Source organism: Astyanax mexicanus, chromosome 14, assembly GCF_023375975.1.
Source record: "Astyanax mexicanus isolate ESR-SI-001 chromosome 14, AstMex3_surface, whole genome shotgun sequence".
Taxonomy (NCBI): Eukaryota; Metazoa; Chordata; class Actinopteri; order Characiformes; family Acestrorhamphidae; genus Astyanax; species Astyanax mexicanus.
The window spans coordinates 12,556,350-12,576,469 of NC_064421.1; the positions used below are offsets into that span (position 1 = coordinate 12,556,350).

General features: G+C 39.2%; 1 protein-coding gene across 1 annotated transcript in view; it reads left to right on the forward strand.

Moving 5' to 3' along the window:
• eipr1 (EARP complex and GARP complex interacting protein 1) overlaps window positions 1-20,120 on the forward strand; it is a 62,033-nt gene that overhangs the window by 17,398 nt on the left and 24,515 nt on the right. Inside the window, exons 5-6 of the mRNA XM_007257305.3 lie at window positions 9,832-9,931; window positions 15,490-15,626. Of these exons, the coding sequence (XP_007257367.3) occupies window positions 9,832-9,931; window positions 15,490-15,626 (237 nt within the window). The remainder of the gene's footprint in view (window positions 1-9,831; window positions 9,932-15,489; window positions 15,627-20,120) is intronic.

Consider the following 20,120-nt stretch of genomic DNA (forward strand, 5'->3'; position numbering starts at 1 on the left):
TTACTCTTACGGCCCTATTCTTTTTTATCTGTGGTTCTGTTTCTGTTTTATATACACTGAGCTGAAGAACAGTTGAATGGGATGGTGCTATTGTTTCAGGAGCCGAATGCCTGACCTACATATTTCAGGGCTTAGCTTGTGCGCCCGCTTTTGTTTTAGCACCCCACATTATATCTTGTGCCATAATTCACACAAGAAGAATAAAAAGTTGTTTTTTTTTTTCTTGCGCTTTTGCTGAATGGCAGTCTCCTGCCATCTCCCACTGGAGAGTACAGTTTGATGGAGCTTGCACACTTTAATAGAATTTTCTTTATCCCTTATAATAAAAGAGGCCTTATGTTACAAAGCTCGGGTTTTAGTAAAAACAATGGATTCGAATCTCCCCTGCTCCAATGTCCTGCCAGTGGAAGAGCCAGTGTGGAGTTGGGAGTGTTTAATGCTGGTCTGATTCTGTGATCTCAGGTTAAAAGTTCATGAAGGACTCCAGATTGCAGTGGTTATCACAAAAATACACATCATTTAATCTACAGCTGTCTGACTGAAGCTTTTAGACTCGTGCTCTTTAACTCTTCATATGTGTTGTTTTTGTTATTTTTTATGCATGGACTACATGAGCAAGTATTGGGAAACCTGCTCATTAATTTTTATCTTTTTTAATCAGTTTATTATTAAAGAGCGTTTATCCTGACTTACTCTCCAGCAAAAAGCTTTCTAGCGCAATCATTCCAGAGAACACGGTTTTACTGCTCCACAGCTCAATGCTGAGTGGCGTTATACCCCTCTAGCCCATGCCTGGCATTAGACATGGTGCCAACACAGGATTGTTTATCTTGTCCAAAGAGTCATTCTATATATTGTTATATTGATTATTGACAATGAAGCACATTGTTTAAGCCAAATTTGACTACAATGTTTATGGACACACCATCTAACAAATTAGTTCAGCCACTACAATGGGGAAGATTCACTTCTTGGTTAGGCTGTAGGGCCTACAACTTATTCACATAGTGTACACATAGCTTACACTCACCACCCCTTTTATGAGATACACCTTGCTAGTACTGGGTTGAACCCCATTTTGCCTTCAGAACTGCCTTAATCCTTCGTGACATAGATTCAGCAAGGTACTGTAAACATTCCTCAGAGATTCTGGTCCATATTAACATGATATCCTCATCTCCAGTTGCTGCAGATTTATCGGCTGCACATCCATGATGTGAATCTCCTCTTCCACCACATCCCAAAGCTGCTCTTATAGATTGAGATCTGGTGACTGTGGAGGACATTCCAGGAAAGTGAACTCTCTCATTGTTGTGTTCAAGAAATCAGTCTGAGATGATTGGCGCTTTATGACATGGCGCATTATCCTGCTGGAAGTAGCATCGGAAGATACAGGTACACTGTGGTCATAAAGGGATGGAGGACATGGTCAGCAACAATACTCAGGTAGGCTGTGGCGTTGATGTGACACAATGCTTAATTGGTACTAATGGGCCCAAAGTGTGCCAGAAAAAATCCCCCACACCATTGCACCACCACAACCACCACCACTAGCCTGAACCGTTGATACAAGGCAGGATGAATCAATTCTTTCATGTTTTTGACGCCAAATTCTGACCCTACCATTTGAATGTCGCAGCACAAATCGAGACTCATTCGCCATCAAACTGAGACCTACCTACCCTTTCAATACCCTTGATTTACGAAGAAACAATGAATCAGCAGGTGTCCTAATACTTTTGTCCATTAGTGTGTATTAGACACAATATATTAGTAACTTAAAGATAACAGAGAACAACAGAATGTTGGCTTTACTTCCTGAACAGTACACTTGTACTTGTAATTTTCTTACTTTTATATAATGTCGTTCTTAAATATTAAATAAAGTCATAGTCATCATACACTAACCTGCCAATTTGTTTCAAATGCCGTGTTGAACATCAACATGAAACAACCTAATGTGTCAAATAGAAACCACACAAAGGCGTTTCATTGGTTGATTTTGATTTTGCTCATGATTCCTAAACATACTGCTTGCTGTTGGGACAAGGTGTGACCCTAAAGGACCATTTTGTTAATAATTACCTGAAAACAGTGTACACTATTTACCAGGCAAATTAGCACATTTACCTCCCAGCACTGTGGTCCAGGGACTCCCTTTTGTTACCGTGTAGGTTTCCTCTGAGGACATTGCTTTCCTCCTAGGTGAATTGGTTTCTCTAAATGTCACTAGTGTGTGCGTGTGTGTGTGTGTGTGTGACTGTGTATGTATCTTCTGTGTGAGTATATGTATATGCTCAGATATGGATTGGCACTGTATCCTGGGTCAGTCCCCTAGTGCTCAATGTAGTCCTCCAGGTAGACCATCAGTGTTCGGTTAAGTGTAGTGTGTTAATCTTATAGTGTTCTTGGTTTCTAGAAAGTACTATACCAGTTTAACTTTTTCATTTATTAAAATATGGACTGGGAAACTGGAAAAATATCCCTTAGTCTTTGAAATTGAGTGTTTTTATTTTGTCAGGGTTCATACGGTCATGGAAAACCTGAAAAGTCTAAATTCTGCACTGATTATTTTGGTCATGAAAGGCATGAAAGACTTAAAGGTATGAAAAAGGCATAAAAAATCATAGAAATTCATTTGTTAAAAAGTGTATGAAAGTACGTAGAAACTTGATGCAGTAACTGGATCAAAAAGTATACAACCATGTAAATTTGCATGGTTTTAAACAGACTGTTTGAGTGCTGAGAAGCGAAGTCCAGAAAGGTCTCCAACAAACAGCGCGCTGACCCAATAGTTGCAGAGCTCTGTACCTGTTGTTTGAGCTAAAAAAGCGGGACCAACTAATGTCACGTTCTCGTCCTGTCCCTTGGTCTTTCTCCATGTTTTTTTCCGTCTCATGTTTTCCTAGCCATGTGCTCCCTAGCACATAGCTCTCAGTTTTGTTCTCCTTGTCTCCAGTTCTCCCCCGTCTTTAGTGCTTCCACATGTATCATTTATAGCTCTGCCTTCTTGTTACCTGCCCCTAGGTGTTTCCTGTTTCCTGTTCCCTCCATGTGTATTGAAAGCCCCTTTGTTTCTGTGTTCAGTTTTCAGTTCTTGTGCGCGTTCCACATCTGTTAGGTTGCATGTGTTTCTTTGTTTTTTTTTTGTCTTAGTGTACTCCATGTTTCTTTGTTGTTAAGTTTTTGGTTTGTTGTTTCCTGTTGGTTTTTAATAAATAAATCGTATTTACTAAGAAGTGGGATGTTCCAAAACAGTGTAAATCAACTTTTTAGCTCAGACCACTGGTTAGAACCCTGAAAGATGAAATCATAGTCCATCACTGCTTTATGAGTGTGCATGAATAAGATAATCACATCATCACCATATTGTACAGTATATGGACTTGATCTCAACCATTTTTGTTGACCTTTGTTATTGTCCATTGTGTGTTTTGTTTACATATCAGTACAAATAAACTTCCATACACATGTTGTGGACTGCAACAAAAATAATAGTATATTTCCCCTAGACTATTATTAATTTAAAGTCTGTTGTCCTTTAGAAGGGTGTAGTTGCATTATTGTGCTATTACATTATCATTCTAACAGTGGAATTAAATGTTAAATCTTAATTGTCAAAATAGTTAATCACAAAGATTTCTGCGACAATTTATCACCTAATATTTTTTTATTTATCTTTTCTTGACCAATCTATGTATGAGCTGCTTGTATGAGCTGATCTGAAGATCATCAGAGAGTGTCCAGAGCATAGCTGTCTCCTGCCTTGTTCTGGGAGTGCAATAATCTTGCAGATAAAGTTGCAGATTCTTTCCATAGCAGAAACGATCCTTTCCCTGATGATCTCTCTCGAAAAATCCTGCCGTAGTTTAGAGGAGATGACCGATTTTATTGGTGAGTGTGGCTATTATCAGTTATTGGCTATGTGATTTCCTCTCTGAGTTAGGGGTTTGTGTGCATCCACAGCGTGTGTGTGTGTGTGGGTCTTTTTGGCAGAGATTGCAGGGCTGGTGTGTTGGAGCCCCGCGGTGGAGACTGATGGTGCTGGTGTCTGCCCTCCTCTTACCTCAAGAGCCGTGAAAATCTCAAGGGCAGCAATTGTGCTTGTGTGATTGTGCGGATGAGCTTGTTTGGATGTACGCTCACACTTGTGCGCTGTTGTGAAGGGTGTGTGTGTGTGTGTGTGTGTGTGTAAAAGTCAGTGTTTGATGAGGGTTTCGTACTGTGACTGCCCATTTGATATTGGCTTTTTTTAGATGGATGGATGGCCTTGCTCGCTTGCCCGTCTTCTTAGTCTCTCTCAGGTGGTAACACTCGATCTCGATCTGCCTGAGCACGCAGGCACATCCCTCTCCACGGCTGGAAGACTGTGGTTCTCTGCCCACAGACCCTTTAAGAACAATATCTGTTATAGGACTACAGGAATTTCTAGAGGGTTATAAATAACTGTACTTCAAATAGGACAGCTATTATTAACCTCCTGAGACCCGGATTTTAGCTTGGTGTGCATTAAGAAGGACCTAACAAGTATAAAAAAATATAAAAACGTAACTTTCTCTTTGTATAGGAAAAAAACAAAACAAAAAAAATGTGTACTCATATTAACATTTTAAAATGTATCCTTGCCGTTTGGGATCAGAAGGACCCAATTAGTCCAAAAACTAGATTTTTACTTTCTACATTCAAAGTAAATAACCTAGTTTCAAACAAAAAATTCGATGAGAATTTTTACCTGTCCCATGTTTCTCTCTGGACTGGCTGTCGAAACTTTTGACTTGGATTCCTGCCATCTTGTTTTTAATCACTTAACTATAATGTTGTCATGTGACCACTGGATAGTATGGGAAGTGTCTCCATATGAAGCTAAAATGTCAACATTAAAAAAAAGTATAATGGTGCAGAGAAGCAGAAATATAATGTCCTCATATGAGGACACAATTGACAATGATGAAGTTGTTATTTAGTAACTGAAATGCACTACATGAACTGCAACAGAGAGTCTGCCAAAACCACTGCCCAACTTACTCTCTTTGTCTCCATAAGTGCACAAACAACAAATTTACTAATTGAGTATCAGCTCATTCCACATGTGACCATCCTCTCAGCATTTTAATCCTACATTTAGCAACATACATATATTATATATATATTATATATGTACTTATGTACTGGCATATGTGATTGTTTTATAAATACTTTGTCCTCTGTAGGTGAATAGAAATTGACGAAACTGTTAAAACGTCCTGCAAAATTGTCATAGAGTTAAGCTAAAAAATTTAGGTAAAACATGTATTGGAACAAGAGCCTCCCCAACAGGAAGTAGAGCTGGAAGGCATTAGTTGACTAATCGACTAATTTCATCCTTAACTTTAAATTATCTTTGGTCTTTCAAAACCATAAAACAATTATGGTTCCATAATGAACCACTTTTGTAATAGACATGTACGAGTGTAAAAAAAAAAAAGATCTAAAGAATCCTCTCTTAATGTAAAATATGATGCAAAATATCTAAATATTGTGAGAATGTCCAATTGCAACCTCAATATTATGAATGAAATAAAATCAGGGATGTATCGTTATATCCCTACACAATAACACGCTAATTCATTATTACTATTTATTTAGCACTAAAATGTTTCTATTTCTATCCTTCATACTTTCATTAGTAGTTCAGACTGAATCCCAGCTGATCGCATGCTGTGTGTTGCAATAACAGAACCCATGCTTGTAGCCCTCTCATTCACATACAGCTTTTAAATGGCTTTTAAAGCATTATCTTCAGCACCCTTGGCAGACACTGGACAGTAATTGTGGAGACATGTGGATAAATCAACCAGCCGCAAACTAGCCAAAACAAGAGCAAATTGAAGCTCCCGTTCCCCTAGAGAGCCTCTACTGGAACAGTAATCCACAAGCTCCATAAACGAGAGCAGGAGGGAGAGGATACAATTATGGAGGAGTGGAACCGTTCACTGTATATGTGGTATTTGATGGATACAGTCATTGTTCGAAACATCCAGCCAGCTTATGTCTTATGATATAGCATAATAACGTTTAAAAATTAAAAAAAAAATCTGAGGGAAATTAAAGTGCCAATTAAAGACAGACTGATTATCGTTTGTGTAGCCAATTCTATTTATAGGAAAACAAACTGTTGGAATTAGTTAGGGCTATATATTGGCAAGAATTTGATTGTTTCATTATATAGAGGTTACGCTTCAGTAAATTGCAATATATTGCAATATTGTAAGAAATTTGATGTATTGTGATTGTTTATAGTAGTATTAAAACACACTCAGAAGAGTAGAATCTAATGACAGAGGACAACACTTTTGATTTAATCACAACACATCGTGAACCAGTGTCTGACACCAATCTCTACATTTGGACAACACTGTTTTTGAAAAATATATCATTATTTTACTATATCTCTGGAATTAGACAGTAGATATGGAAAGACAGTTTCTTAAAGAAAAATTAGATGCAAAATGGGCTCTTTTGTCAATAAAACAAATGGTGATGGGCGGAGCTACTGTGCACATCATACTGCAGCCAGCCAGCAGAGGCGCTGGACCCATGCTTGCTTCCCTTTTGAGAGACGTTGGTTTTTTTGTGCCTGTGTTGTTTTCAAGCCTCAGAACGAGCATTTTCAGCCGAGCCATGTCTCATTTCGAAGCTGGCACACACTTCTTAATCAATGGCCATTGAGCGCTCTGTGGCCAATCAGGCGTTTTCAGGGGGCCAGGAGGAATTTTAGGGACGGCGTGTGAGACGGCGTAATCACAGTACGATTTGCACTCTGAGGGGCTGCTGGCGGATCAATGGGGACCCAAGAAGGAGAGAAGGCAAACTGTGTTATATAGGTCAGTCAATACTGGCAGTAATGATGGAATAATCTCGGTGGGGGACTGTGGCCAGTCGATTCTCAAACACCTCTTATATTGTGCACATTTACTCTGTATGGGAGATTTGGCGGCCCCCCTAACCCCTGTCAGAATTATTTTCTCTGAAGACTGAGTGTACCAGATGCACCTTGAATAACCTCTGCACATTAGGCCTATTGTTTCCCATCCAGGCTTTTGTTCCTGTGTTTATGTATGAATTACCCTACTTTGCTTGACTTTGGGGGTCCAAGGATCACAGCTAAATATATAGTGGTTTTGCAAGAGCTAGAATTACTTTTAGGTTTACATCAGAGTTTCATGGGATACCATGGTATAAGGGCATGGTTTTCTTGCCTTTTACCAGTATTGGTCAAAAAAGGATGTTTTAGTTGCCTCTTAATATCAGCAGTTGGCGCTGTAACACTCAAACGCACACAGTGGAGAAAATGGCATAGAGAAGCAAAACTGATTTTACCTCTATCATGCTAAAAACTAAACTAAAATCAGCGTATATGGGATTACTTTGGATTCCACTCAAATGAATGTGAGATTATTAACACAGTCAACAACCATCAGTGAGTAATTCAGCATGGAAAAACAGTTAACCTATAGTCATGATATCCTTAACACAGCAAATGACAAGACTTACTCTATCTAAATCCAATAATTTCCACAAATTAAATTCCAGTATTCAATTTATAGCAGCCATCCAGTGCATGTTTACTCATCTGAGATCTGGTATTTTTCTAATTCTGTTCATTATTATTAGTCTGTTAATGCTACAGCAAAATGGTGAAATATCATCATACTCTAATACCTTGATATTCTCTGAGAAGCTTACCATGCTATGCTAATCTTATACCATTGCAACTCTAGTCTCCATTGTGCAGATAGCAAGTCATGAAGATAAATCTGGCTTTTGTTTCCGAGCACAGAAATACATGTACTGTATTTTAATTCTTTCTAGAAGATGGATCTGGTCATAGCTCTGCACACCCAATGTAACTCATCTGCATGCAAAGTGGATTAGACGTGATTCGTAAAAGTGTGTTAAGACCAAAATTTAAATATGCGGAGGGCTTATTCAAGGATGCAAAGCCTCTGTTCTTCATGGTCAGATGTATGACAATTTTGGTTTAATCCCACCGCCCTTAACTTAACTCATGGGTCTGGCATAATAAGACCAAGAGCCGCCGTAAAAAGGAGACTTCCTTCCTTAAGAATTAATTGATACATTTGGGAGGCCTGTAAATCTTAAGTGAGGAATAAATTGAGTTGGAATCAGTATAGGGCACCTCGAAAAAAAGATGTGACAAAAGCAGGACAGTATGCCCCTCATCCTAAAGGCAGCAGGGTCTATTGTGGCCTGTGGTGCACCTCACACTCCAGGCCAATGACTCTCAACACCTTGGGAAGGTTGTAAAAACTGTCCTCCCTTCACTGTGTCGTTTATATTCCTCATAAACGTGATTTTTTTTTTTTTTTTAGCTCTACAATATCCCTCCTCACAAAAGACGGATGCAAATTACAGACTTGGACAGAATCCCAAGTAGGACTTTTCCCCCTGTTGTGTCATTCCTCTCTAGTGCTCTCTGGTTTGATTCTACTCTGCTCTTGAAGGCTCTTGCAATTTGATAGATTGTTATTCTGAGGTAAACTGCTCTTGGTAAAGATGAAAGGCGATGTTAGACTTGGATTTTTAGTGAGAGGAAAAGCAAATACTGCAGTAATTAATAATTGTCTAGATTCTTAAAAAAAAATTCTGTATGTATTGACCGTAATTAGTTTGCACGTTGATGACTGTTTCATAAAAATGTTTTCTCCATAGGAAAATGGCTCTGCTTTGGTTTATGCATCAAAATTTGAACTGTTCCATTAAAAATTAACCAAAAGCAGTCGAAAAGGACCAGTGTGCGACAGCCTTTAGTTTGAATTAACCACAGTATAATAAAACAATCAAAATTGATCACATTTGCCCTTTTTACCATATTTAGCAATTTAGCCAACTTTTTGAAAACAAGCAAGATGTTTGTAGTGTCCCACATTTTGAGGAATTTTGGCTCAATTCTTTATGCGTAGGGTTTTCAGATCAGTGACATTTGTCTGCCTTTCAGCATGACCTGCTAAAGGCTTTAAGTAGGGTTTCTGTCAGACCAGTTTTTATTTTAAAACCATTCTGAGGTAGACTTGCTTGTATACTTTGGATCATTGTCATGATGCATGACCCAACTGGGCTTAAGCTTGAGTTTATTAACAGATGATGTGACATTCTCTTGAAGAATTCTGTTATACAAAGCAGACGTCCTAGGTACCTCAATTATCTCTTAACTGACACTACCTCTACCATGTTTCACAGTTGTTATGCGATTCTTGCAAAAAAAAAAAAAAAAAAAAAGTGTTTCTGTCTTTAGACTAGCATTGATATTCTTCTTGATTACGAATGATTTTGCTGTGGTCTTTAGCCAGGGATCCCATCATTTCAATACAGTTTACAGTTTAATAGTGGGGGTTTCTCTTGCTGACACCTTACTTTAGGCATGGCAATAATTTTTTGACGTTTAAGTATCTTCTCTAGAGTTTTAGTCTATTGTCAGTACTTCTCTACAGGGACTAGACAAGCTGTGGTTGTGATTCTGTACGTCGTTTTCAGCAATGGGCATAACCAAAAGTAGCAAAAATGCATTTATTATAAAGGGTGTCCACAAAAATTTGGAAATATAGTGTATTTTCTTTTGTAAATCTTAAGGTAAGATGTTTTAGAATTGTTTCATCATCAAAATAGCTCTATTATATATTATTAAATAATATTAAACGATTAGCACATCAATATAAAATAAAAATAAATAGAAACACAATGTTTTATATGATGGCTGAGATGCCTGCTGAAGTGGATGGCTGTGACTGTGCAGGTGTGTGGAATGAGCAATGTCTCTTTTCTTTCCTGCAGTGTGCTGTGGGAGCCCATGGGCGATGGCAAGCGTGTGATCTCTCTGGCCGATAGCCACGTCGTGCTCTGGGACCTTCAGGAGAGCTCCACCAAGGCCACGGTGAGATAGCACACCTTTCATTATTTGATAACTGCTGTATCTTACACTGCTCTCTCTAGCTGCACTAGCTGCACTCCAAACCAGCATTGCTAGTGCTCAAACAAACTGTTCACTGTGCTAAATCACACATGATTTATATAGTTTCTAATGAGAACATGATTGAGACAATGGCCTATAATTGAGAGTGCATATAATGGTGTAATCCTAGTTAATTTGCTCCCATTAGGAGAGCTTTAAAAAATGTTTTGATTAGTATATTATTGTAAAAACACTTATGTTACATGACCTGTGATTAGATTAAATATAATATAAGTGTTATAATATAATATTAGTGTAATATATAATACTACTGTTTGCTTAGATATAGAGCTTTACATTAAAATGTTCTACTTTGCACATTCTAATTTTACATTTATAAGTTCTACAGTCCTTTTTTTCTTTTACATTCAGGGGTGGTGTTTGTAAGAGGTGTTGGCGGACAGGGGTTTGTGTGGGGTGGTTGTTGTGTGTGTTGTAAATAGTTAACATTATTAGCTGGAGACAATATTCCCCAGCATCAGCTCTTATTATTTGTATGATGAAAGTATTAATTTCGATCTGGAAATACTTACTGTACTGTAGTCTATTAATTGAATATGGTGCTCCCGCATTGACAATATGTGACAGTTATTGGTGTGATCACGTAAATTTTACCCGGATACAAGAATGCTATTTTTTGATTGGCTGTTGACTTTTTTTACATTTCTCAGTGAATTGACTGGTGTGGGGCAAGCTTTATTTGGAACATTTCAGGAAATCTGTTGATGCCTACTCTTCTTCCACAGTTAAAAAAATAGCAGTGCACTTTGGTGGGCGTTGTCCTAGAAATTTCGGTGCATTAAAGGTAGGCAAGCTTTATTTGGAACATTGAGTGTGTTGCATGTGAGCATATGAACTTCTTGAAATGCATGTTGAGAGCCCTGTTACTGGGCTCATAATTTTGCACACACCTTCCAATGAAAGCATTTAGGCACCAATTAAATAGGGCTTTCTGGAACAAATACTGTAGATGTAAACCCTCTGGGGCCATACCAAATGGCAGAGGCATTTTTCCCTGTACCATGGAGGATAAAGAACCCTGCTCTGACCTGTGTGATATGTGTGCTGTACCTCCTGTGTTGAATGTGGATGGGATTTCTGCCAGACACTGCCAGTCACGTTTATTATCACTATCCAACATTTTCAGTTTTAAAAATACTTGTTTTGGTCGATACCTAATACTGAACTAATACCACACGACTTTGGAATTTAAATGTCACCTACTGTCAGGTCTTGAAGTTGGACATGGACATTCACAAGCTGTCTCCTGAGGTAAAATAGTGTTATGCCATCGCTTCACCAAATTATTATTTTAATTTTTAGCCAGTTGATGCCACTTTGGCTTTGTTAAGCCGGACCTTAAGTCTGGACTAGCCTACACTGCAAATGGTGAATCGGCAAGAAAAGTGACAGTTTTTGGGGGGTTTTCCTCTAAAACTCCTGCTTCATAGAGTTTGTGGGTAATAAACACTATGATTTGAACTTGATGAATTGCGGATGCTGCACAGGGGACTCCTATTTCTGGAGCTGCAGGAGACAACAAAAGCCCCAATTACAGCGCAGTGCCTTTAGTTGGATTATCTTTCTTCCACAAGCCGCTGCCTGTGCAATTAAAGTGTCCATGGTGCTGAAAGTCCAGATGAAATGTGAGTTTAGGTTGGTCACTTAATGTCCCATTAGTGAGAAGCCGCTGTGTTGAGGGTGTTCATTAATAATCCGCTGCAGTCGTTACTAATTAATGGCTCGCAGACTGAGGTTCGCGGGCTGGACGTGTCGCGGCCCTTTTAGGACATCACCCTGACTTGACATTTGAGAGCATGTGTGTGCGTGTGCGACCAGGAAAAACGTCAGCTCCGCTCAGTCCGCCACCACCTCACGGCCCCCTCACACACACGTATACGTGTGCGCTCGCCCTCGGCAGAGGTTGCCGAAGAGGTCCGCGGTCCCCGCCACGCCGAGCCTTGCTATGCGGTCATGCTAATGTCAGCTTTGCATGCAGAGCGAGAGGGGGGTTATCAAGTGGCAAGGCCTGCTGAGGGCACTGTGCCCATTAAAACGGAGCCAGATAGAAAAAGCACCAGGAAGAGAGAGAGCAAGAGTGTGAGAGAGAGCGAGAGAGAGAGTGAGAGCACGCTCAGTCAGATTCCGCCAGAGCTGATGAGAATGCTAATCTCTCTCACACAAGCCCCCCTACACACACACACACACAGACCCGCACGCACACATACTGACGCATACACACACACAGAGACGCATACACACACAGACACACACGCCAGCTCTCCTCCTCCAGTCTATTCCCCCATCCTTCTTTTCCTCCGAATGGCTCAGGTTGATGTGTTCATCACGGCCGTGTCCCAGCCTCCGCTCGCAATTGTAAGCTTAAGCTCAAATCTCCGTGAATTCTGCCACGCCGCAGAACACAGAATTCAGCTCACGACTTCCAGCTTCCCAAACAACACCCACACAAGCCCAGCTAAAGCCCAGCCATCTTAGCAAAATAGCACACTGTGATAAATGGCTGCCTTTTTTCTGGTTTGTGGGGGGGGTGGTGGAGTGGGGTCTCGTCTTCTGATCCTTCTGATTCCTTAACCAGCAGGCTCTGTTCAGAGCTTAATGGGTAGTGGTGCAAAAATGCAATGGCGCATAATGATGGTATTGATTCGTATTTGGCAATGATTCGCAATGATTCGATTGACCTCATGACTTAGGGCTTCACAGGTGTTTCAGATTTCTCAGGTGTGTTTAATTGATTGATTAATGCTGATTAAATACAAGTTCCAACATGTAGTGTTGATTCTTGTAGTTATATGATTGCGATTCAAGTCTACTTTAGCTTTTTGTTGAAATGAGGACCAAAGAGTAGCTATAGTAGCTAGCTATGCTAATCCAACATTCCAGCAGTCTATTTAGCCTATTTCCTGCTATTTACAGCATATCTAACCAGATGTTGAGCTGGTCCTTACAACCATACGTCTGCTGTTGTCCTGTGGTGTCTGGTAGAGAACATTAGCTCTAGAGCTAATCTACAAGCACAGGATCACAGGTGTCTATAGCAAGCAGGTAAACCTTAGAGCACACCCCCTTTACTGGAGCTTAAGAACCAAGTAATTTCTCTGGGATAGGATAATCTGGTGTTTGTTTATCCTCTATAAAATGTTCAGAGTAGACCTTTGGGTCGATGTTTTAAATCTAGCCTGTCAACTATAATCAAAGGACCGTATTATAAGGCACACTATCAATAAAAAACTATTTTCTGGTCTGTTTTCATACATAAGGCACACCAGATTGTAAGGCGCATAAGGAGTTTTGGATGTTCATCTACACAAATTTCTCTCCCAAAAACTGTACATTTGGGTGAGTAAAGTGCTTCCATTTATTTATCGTTAGCAGCACTTAGCGCTAATAAATGCTTCCCGACATTTTACATACATGCATTTTGGGATATCCAATAGCTATATCACACATTGCATTTTTGTCTATGACTTGCAACACTAATATATGTTGATTTGTTGGAATATATTCATGGTAATTCAATGTGATAATAAAAACAAAAAACATACTATAAACTTTTTTATTATCTATATTCTACTTTAGTTATATTTTTGTATATTTCTTTTAAATAATTTTAAATTATGAGACATAGATTTTTCTTAAGATTCGTAATCAAATCGTGAGCCCAAAGACTGACACCCACACTGATCTAATGGGCAGTGCTGATGGCTTTGAGGGTGGCACTGCAGGGCAGGCAGAAGCGGGGCCAGGATTGGGGTTGCTCTCCGTCTCTGGCTGGTCGCTGGAGCTGGAGTAATGAGACTGTATGCAGTGTGAGCAGCACGGCCCGGATCGATCCGCGCTAGCGCGCCTTTGTGCTCTGGCTCGCCTCCAACAAGCCCTGAAAAAAAGCGAGAGAAGGAGAGACAGAGAAAAATCAAGCTCCTCTGTCGGCTCTTCCAGCGGTGGCTGAGCCCCGAGCTCGCTGAACAAAGCAGCAGAGGACATCTCTCACAGGCGCTCAGAGCGCTGGCCTTTGTTTATTAGATAAGGTGCTGTTGGTTTTGTGCAATTTGCTTCATGCTGGCCCTGTAGTCGTTTATAAGAGTGAGTTCAAGTTAAAGTGTTAAAGCGATGCACTATAAACCACCATGCCAGGCTGCTGTTGACCTCCTTTAATATTTAGTACAACATGTTGACTTGTTTTACATTGTTTAAAGCCGAAAATCACTCAGTATTCATTGACAATATCTGGTATAATGTTTTTTACTGGTATTTTACTCTTGGAATATAGGTTTAGACACTTTTCACTTTTCCATTTCATTTAATGTTTTTATCTTTATTTTTTATTATTTTCTACAGAGTAGATTAATATTAAAGACATTAAAACAATGAAGGAACGCATATGCAATTAAGTGTTAAACAAATCAAAATATGTTTTATACTTTAGATTCTTTAGATTCGTCTGCTTCTGTCTTGAAGGAGTTCTAGAGGTGCTGAATTGTTGTTTACTGCTTTTCCTTCAACTACAACTCGTCCTGGGTTGGCGTTTATGTCAGGTGATTGTGAAGACCAAACACTTGTTTTTTATACTAGCTAACTGCATATATGTTCCTTCGTAATTCATAAATATTGAATAGTATACTACAATGTAGTAAATTATAAGAAAAAAACATTTGTTCTGTATATCAGTAAGAAGTGTTCTATGTTATCCCATATCTTTACTTGGCCATTCTCAGTCTCTCATTTTTTTTATCCATTTCTTGTTGGATTTACTGGAATGTTTGGGTCATTGTCATGTTGCATGATCCACCTCTTCTTCAGATTTCCTTGCAAGGTTTTTTGGTGGATTTTTTTTATGCGCTCATTTAACATTTTTCGAACCACAATCAGGCCTTTCATAAACTTTCTGAGACTATTGGGGAAAGTGTACATATAAACACCTCAATCAGATTCTGGAATCTGAATTAATTCAGTTGGATTGGAGAAAAGCTTTGCATGTAAACATAGCCATTGTGTTGAAAATTATATCCTTTTTTGTTTTCTCTCTTTTGCTTTCTCACACTCAGGTCTACGTTAGTTTTTCCTCTTTTAGTGGCACGTCTACAGTATTTCCTTCTCATATTTCCCTCTTTTTTGTCTCCTTACAATAATGATTTTGAACCTGTTATGACTAACAACTATATAACCTTCTAGAAAAGTCACCAAGGTCACACTCCAGTCACAGCAGCCCGTGTCAGTGAATTTCCAGTGAAAAGGTGAAAAGTACATCTTCCCCCCCTTAACAGGGGGCTCCTGTCTCTTTGGCTCATGTCAATAAGTGTGTTCGGAGCGATGGGACTGTGTTCATTGGTGCACGCTATCCAGTCTCTCATCGGTCCAGTCCGGACACACGCATGTTACGGCCGCTCATTGACTACACCCGCATTGATTTAGGTGTGTGTGTGTGCGCGTGTGTGTGTTTGTGGGTCGATTTGCTTCTCCAGATCTCCAGCAGCGCCACCCTGGAAGGCAAAGGGCAGCTGAAGTTCACCTCTGGCAAGTGGAGTCCACACCACAACTGCACCCAGCTGGCCACAGCCAATGACACGGCCATCCGCGGCTGGGACCTCCGCAGCATGAGGTGAGCTCAGGGGTCAGAGGTCATGAGCATGAGAAAAATTGTTATACACTAAAACCATGTGAGTATAGGCGAAATAGTCACACATATTGCAATAACCACAGCTATTTGTATAGACTCATACAATCATAATACAATTTAACTAATTTCCTTAGAGATTATATTAGGATATTTCTTTAATTTGAGTGTTCGAGCAGTAAGTTGGTGGCTCTTATGGGCTGGCATTGTGTTTGTCAAGTCTTCGTCCTGAAAGCATCTGGATGCTTTGTGTTTAGATTAATGCTTACCGTGGGTTTATTGTGCAACTTTAAACTCATACTCTGTACATGCATTGATGAAGAAAAACTTAAAAACTTTTCAGAAGAAGGTTTGTGTAAAAACGCTTCTCCTGCTTTCAAAAGCATTTTCAATTCCAAGTTTTGGATTGTGTACTTCTTGGTCAAAGATTGTTGACTGTTATACATTTCTCTATTTGTGATTTTACACTGAAACCACTCTGGTTTGCAAACCTAATTTTGAACTGGTTTACGACCTTTCCGCCAAGAAATGTAGTAGTAAACAAATTTGCAGTGGGAACGGAAGAATGCTAGGTTTTTCAGCACAAACTGTGACCGCTTCTGTTCACTGCTGCTGTGCAACACCCTCTATTGATGACTTTTTGAAGGTTCCATTAAAACTGATGGAAATGTGGGCTGTATTCTCATAAGCCCTTGCAGAACTGGTTCAAGAACCAGAGTTTTGTGGAGAAATGTGGTGATCTGGGTAGACATTGCATACAACAGTCAGTCACCTCTAGTAATCATACAAGGGACACTAACAGATCATCTATATGTACAGGGCATTTTGCAGCAGGGCTTCCTAACTGGCTTTTTTTCCACAGAATAATGCTCATCCACACATAGCTCACCCACAATTCCTTGCGATTGTCTGCCCGGTCCTTAGATTCATAGCCATTTGAGCATTTAGGAGACCAGTGGAATGCCAGATTTGGCAAATTATGAGTGTCTGTGATCTACTGGATGTTAGAGCCTTTTATCAGTTGTACAGTTATCCTTTCTTAGCATTTTACTGTACCATATTTTTCGCACTGTAAGGTGCACCAGATTATAAAGCGCACTATCAATGTAATCCTTAAAAAATATATATTGAAGTGAAACTGGTTGAAGTGCTGGTTGTAAATCTACACAGATTTCTCGCCAGAAAACTGTTTATTTGGGTGAGTAATGCGCTTCTGTTTATTTACAGTAAGCTTAGATTTACAGATTTTCACTAAAACTGGAGCATTAGCTGCTAACCGCTAGTCATTTAATGTGCAGGCTATAGTCCGATAAACTCGCCTCTGAACAGCAAGAGAGCTAGCGCTGTGGTTAGCGGCTAGTGCTAATGCTGCTCCAGCAGTGCTACCCGATAATACAGTACAGTATAGTAGATAGGGTAGATAGTACAGGCCGATAATACTTACCGCTGAACGTTCAAAAAAGTATCGCTTAGTGCGGTTAGTGGCTAATGCTAATACTGCTCCATACTGCTCTGTAATCACTTAAATAGATCATCATTACATTGACATATATAAAATTTTATTCCATTCCAACAGCTTCTTCTTTAGGCATTTTTGTGGTATTTTGTGTTTTATATAATTTAACCAGTGTATACATGTATTAAACCCCCAGTACACCTTCCTAGCATTACAACTAGTACGTTCTAATTAGGTATTCAGCATTTATGGCTTTCCCCATTTAGTGTGATGGAGTGGCAGTGCTGCCTGGGTGTGTGTCAGTTAGCGAGGCAGGGTTGGTGCAGTGAATCATATGGAAGCAGATGGGTGATGGAATGAAATGAGCCTCCATGTGGGCTGTACTGCAGGAATAATAATCACAGCACTATTGATCCCTGTGATAACACACAGCCAGACCTTGAGAGGTTGAGAGAGGCAGAGAGAAAGGGAGAGAAAGAGTACAGAGCAGAAGAGGAGAGATAGAGTGAGAAGGAGGAGATAACTGCAGGAATAGAGCAGAGATTAGAGCAGAGATAGTGAGGGATGGACAGTAGAGATACCAGCAAAACACAGGATCGGAGGGAGCTCTGGGAAGAGAGAGAGAGAGAGAACCATAGAGAGAAAGAGCTAGAGGGTGAATTGAGGCAGAAACATACGAGTAGAGCAAAGAAGGGAAGAACGAGTGAAAATAGGAAATATAAGCAGAATTAAAGTGTATAGAGATTTAATGAGAAATGTTATAGAACATTAAAGCAAAGCAGTAAGACTTTATCTAGACTTGAAAGTCAGGACCAAAGTCGGAACCTGGTTTTAAATATTTGTTACATTGTATACAATGTTTTATTCGTTTTGGCTATTTCTGTTTCTAAATGAGGACTAATGTAACTAATCTACAGTTACAGTAGATACAGCAGTCATGAACATATGTGTGCATGAATGTGAAGGGGAATTGGATTTTGGCACAACACTGTTGTTTTTTTTTCTGTTTATAATAGCCTGCCTTCACTTCCTGTTATAATGAATATTATTCCTGTTATCCATCTAGAAACGTGTTTTCACAGTGTAGCCGAATTAGGCCATGGTTCAGTAGATGGTTGTCTTTCACACCTGCTATATTAATTGGACCAAACTGAAAAGTGTTAAAGTTCAGACCAAACTAGCTTGGTGAGAAAAGCTCATTCAAATTCATATCAGGTTATAAACACTCACAGTGTCTCTCAAAATGACTTATTTGAAAAGAAATAAAATAACCATAACTTAATATTTAAGCATTGAACTATATATTACATGGTTCACATATCCTTTGTATTCTTATTTCTCACCCATTGATCTCTACAAGAACATAGCCATGGTTAAGAATTGTTTTTTTCCTGAGAATTTATTCTGCTTTGAGTAAAGGTAGAGGATCTATAAAGGTCCACCATATCTGGAAGTACCATTTGGTTTTCTTTCTGACAGTAAACATAATTTTCTATTTTCCCAATTGTTATGGTACATGAAAAAAATGGCTAGGAGGGGAGAAATTTAGCAAAATACAGCTCTGGAAAAAAATAAGAGATCACTTAATAATGATAAGTTTCTTTAATTTTACCAAATAGAAAACTTCTGGAATATAATCAAGAGGAAGATGGATGATCACAAGCCATCAAACCAAGCTGAACTGCTTGAATTTTTGCACCAGGAGTGTCATAAAGTTATCCAAAAGCAGTGTGTAAGACTGGTGGAGGAGAACATGCCAAGATGCAGGAAAACTGTGATGATTAGTTATTCTACCACATATTGATTTCTGAACTCTTAAAACTTTATGAATATGTACATTATAAATATACATTATTTGAGGTCTGAAAGCTCTGCATCTTTTTGTTATTTCAGCCATTTCTTATTTTCTGCAAATAAATGCTCTAAATGACAATATTTTTAAATACAAAAAAAATATTTAAAATTCTAAAAATACAACTCTAAATACAACAATGTTCATTTTACTCAAATATATACCTATAGATAGCAAAACCAGAGAAACTGATTTAGAAACTGAAGTGGTCTCTTATTTTTTACAGAACTGTAGCTTGAAACCGTGCCATCATGTTAGAGTACCACACTGGAATTTATTGAACTCTTTACAACCTCCCATTCTTTCACTAATATTTATAAAGGCAGACTGCATGGCTAAGTGATTGATTTTGTATACCATTGTAGTTAGAAAACACCTGAATTGAATGATTTGGATATGTTTACCATTTTTTTCTGTTTGTCAGATAGAGTATGATCTTAATAGAAGCAAATCAGAGATGAAAACTATAGAGAGAAATAGACAGTAGATAAATACCAGCTAAAACATGGAAATAGAGAGAGCTATAGGAAGAAAGAGAGAGAAAATCACATTAGAGAGCAAGAGGGGATTCTAAAGCAGAAATGTGCCAGAGGAAACGAGTGAAAAAAGGGAATAACAGTGAGGATATAAGCAAAATAAAAATGTATAGGGATTATTTCATTAGAAGCATCATAGTACATTAAAGCAGAGCTATAAGACAGCAAGCACATATTCACCACACACACACACACACACACACACACACACACACACACATATATACACACATATTTTCACTCCTTCTTGTATCCAGGCGTCCAGTTGGTGCAGCAGCTGTGTGCTAGCAGAGAGAGCGCGGTCCGCTTCCGCTCCACTGCACATCCAGACATCCGCCGAAGTGTCTGTGCTGGCTTGTCAAGAGGAGTGCCAGCCCAAACAGCACTGCCCTGGTCAAAAACAGCCGTTGTCTTAAAGTCACACCGCAGCAGAGCCGAGCACAGCACAGCTCCTGGTCTACACATCGGTGTGCAAATACAGAGCTTCATTAGAGGTGGACAGAATGTTCTAGAGCTGTTTTGGAAGCTAAACTTTGAAAGAGAGTCATCTCTTTCAATATCATCTGTTACTGGCAGCTGAAACATGCTAAATATACAAAAAAAAATGACTAACAACAGATATGTTTTATGTTAGT